The 2,261-nt window shown below is 37.0% G+C and overlaps 1 protein-coding gene across 1 annotated transcript in view; it reads right to left on the bottom strand.

Moving 5' to 3' along the window:
- NHLRC2 (NHL repeat containing 2) overlaps positions 1 to 2,261 on the bottom strand; it is a 35,431-nt gene that overhangs the window by 26,109 nt on the left and 7,061 nt on the right. Inside the window, exon 4 of the mRNA XM_019646662.1 lies at positions 13 to 134. Within this exon, the coding sequence (XP_019502207.1) occupies positions 13 to 134 (122 nt within the window). The remainder of the gene's footprint in view (positions 1 to 12; positions 135 to 2,261) is intronic.

Here is a 2,261-nt window from a genome sequence, read left to right as displayed (position 1 = left end):
ATGAAAAATTACCTTTCTTATAAGGTGGTTTTCAGTATCTGCCACATATATGATATTATTCATTATGGCTACACCCTGTGGTGAATTAAAAGCTGACTCTGAAAATAGTCCATCTTTTCTTCCAGGGTTGGGTCCTAAAAGACAAGATAGACATAAGACAAAATTTTTCCACTTGAAAAGTTATCTGAAAATAAACGCCCCCCCCCGAATAAAATTTGTGTTTAAAGCTGGGATTTTAATATAAATTAATATGATGTTTCTACTAGAACACCAAAATGCTTCCTAAGATACCTATTTTTCTCAAGAGTAACAAGTTTTACTAATGACAGGGCTTACTGGCTATTGTGCACTTAAGTTACTAAAGTAACATTTTCAGAAGAAAATACTTTTAAAAGCATGTTAATTACCTAGACTGCAAAGAATTATCAATAAATATAATTTTAACCTTTTAGCACCTAGATGAATGATATTTAATAATTTTGGAAGATATGCTCATTTGATAATACCATTAACCTTTGAACAACACAGGTTTGAACTGTGTGGGTCCTCTTATATGCATTTTTCAATCAATACTGTAAATGTAAATGTATTTTCCTTATGCTTTTCTTAACGGTATTTTCTCTGCTTACTTTAAGAATACAGTATATAACACATAAAAATATGTGCTAATCGACTGTTTATGTTATCAGTTAGGCTATTGGTCAACAGTAGGCTATTAGTAGTTAAGTTTTGGGGAGTCAAAACTTTTATATGGGTTTTCGACTGCATGGCGTGAGGGGGAATTGGCACCCCTAAATCCTGCATCGTTCAAGGGTCAACTGTACAATAAAAATTATGAACCCTTTCCTTATAGAAAAATACATATGCCCATAAAATGTCACAAGCTATTTCAATGGGTTCCTATATCCCGAAGGTCATTCAAGCATTTCTTAATAGTCCATGAACCCTAGGTTAAGAATCCTTCATATTTACTATTTCACTTTGGCACAAAGTTCTATAATATTTCATAAACCCTTTAAGAGAGACAGAATGATTCTGGTCTAATGGCCAACTTCTGAGCTTTTGTAGTATCTGTTGAGAATCAAGAGTGGAGAGTTTAGAGTATAATGAAATATAATTGTTATTTCTGTGACCAGAGGCCAAGTCTCTCTTAAGTCAATATTTCTAAACTATGCTTTGTAGAACTCCATTGTCGGCAAGATGTTAGTAAGTGAGGTAGTATAATATAACTCAGGAGCCGAACAGACTTGGTTTAAATCCCAGCTCTACAGCTTCCTAGCTGATGTGGGCAGGTTCTTTGTGTCTCAGTTTGTCTTCTGTATAATGGGAACTAATAATACACCTAACTCATAGCATTGTGAGGACTAAATTAATATAGGTAAAGTGCTTAGAATAATGCCAGGCGTATATGTATTACTATTACTAATAATAGTATTATAAATAATAGCAATAACAGTAATACTATCATTGTTGGTGGTGAGTTCTTTTGTGGGGAGAAGGGGAGAGTACTGTGGCCACTTTGGGTTTGAAGATGCTGTGTACTATAACCCCCTCTTGTATATTCATGAGGTGCATTAGCAGAATAAAAGATATGAGAAGTACAGTGAAACCACCACCAACAAAAATCTGTTAAACACATCTAACCAGTACTTCTTGAGTATATCTGAGCACAGAATTCCTTTTAAAAAATTGCAGAATACTATTATGACAAGATAGTATTCCTAAAAACTAGGTTTGGGAAAGTTGACTTGCTGCTAGTTTCTCTGTTTAACGAAAAAGAATACTCACCTACACTATCTTAAAACATAGAATCTATTAAAAACTCTTTTAGCCATTTAAATTCAACCTGCTACAACAGGTACTTTTTGAGTAACAATTTTCATAACTGCATGACATAAACCCAAACACGAAGTTGCTGAAACAAAATAAACAACATAAAACACATGCTAACAGGGCCGGCCCAGTGGCGCATTGGTTAAGAACTGGCTTGGGATGCCAGAGGGCCCCGGTTTGGATCCCACATATGAGGGCCAGTGACACTGCCCTCTGCAGCTAAGATGGTGAACGGCAGCTCGACCCCTGCTGCAGTGGGTTGCCATGGGCTACCGTGTGTAGCCAGCAGCCAACGTGAGCAGCCGTCCAGAGGCCGGCAGCTGATCTGCCTAACCGGGGAAGAGTGCAATGATGGTGCCAGCTTGGGCCAGTGAAGCAACGTCCTCCACAACTAGACTGAAGAACAAAAAGACAGCAACTTGTCTGTT

This window comes from Hipposideros armiger, unplaced genomic scaffold (genome assembly GCF_001890085.2).
Source record: "Hipposideros armiger isolate ML-2016 unplaced genomic scaffold, ASM189008v1 scaffold_105, whole genome shotgun sequence".
Taxonomy (NCBI): domain Eukaryota; kingdom Metazoa; phylum Chordata; class Mammalia; order Chiroptera; family Hipposideridae; genus Hipposideros; species Hipposideros armiger.
This window is presented reverse-complemented; position numbering and strand designations above follow the sequence as displayed.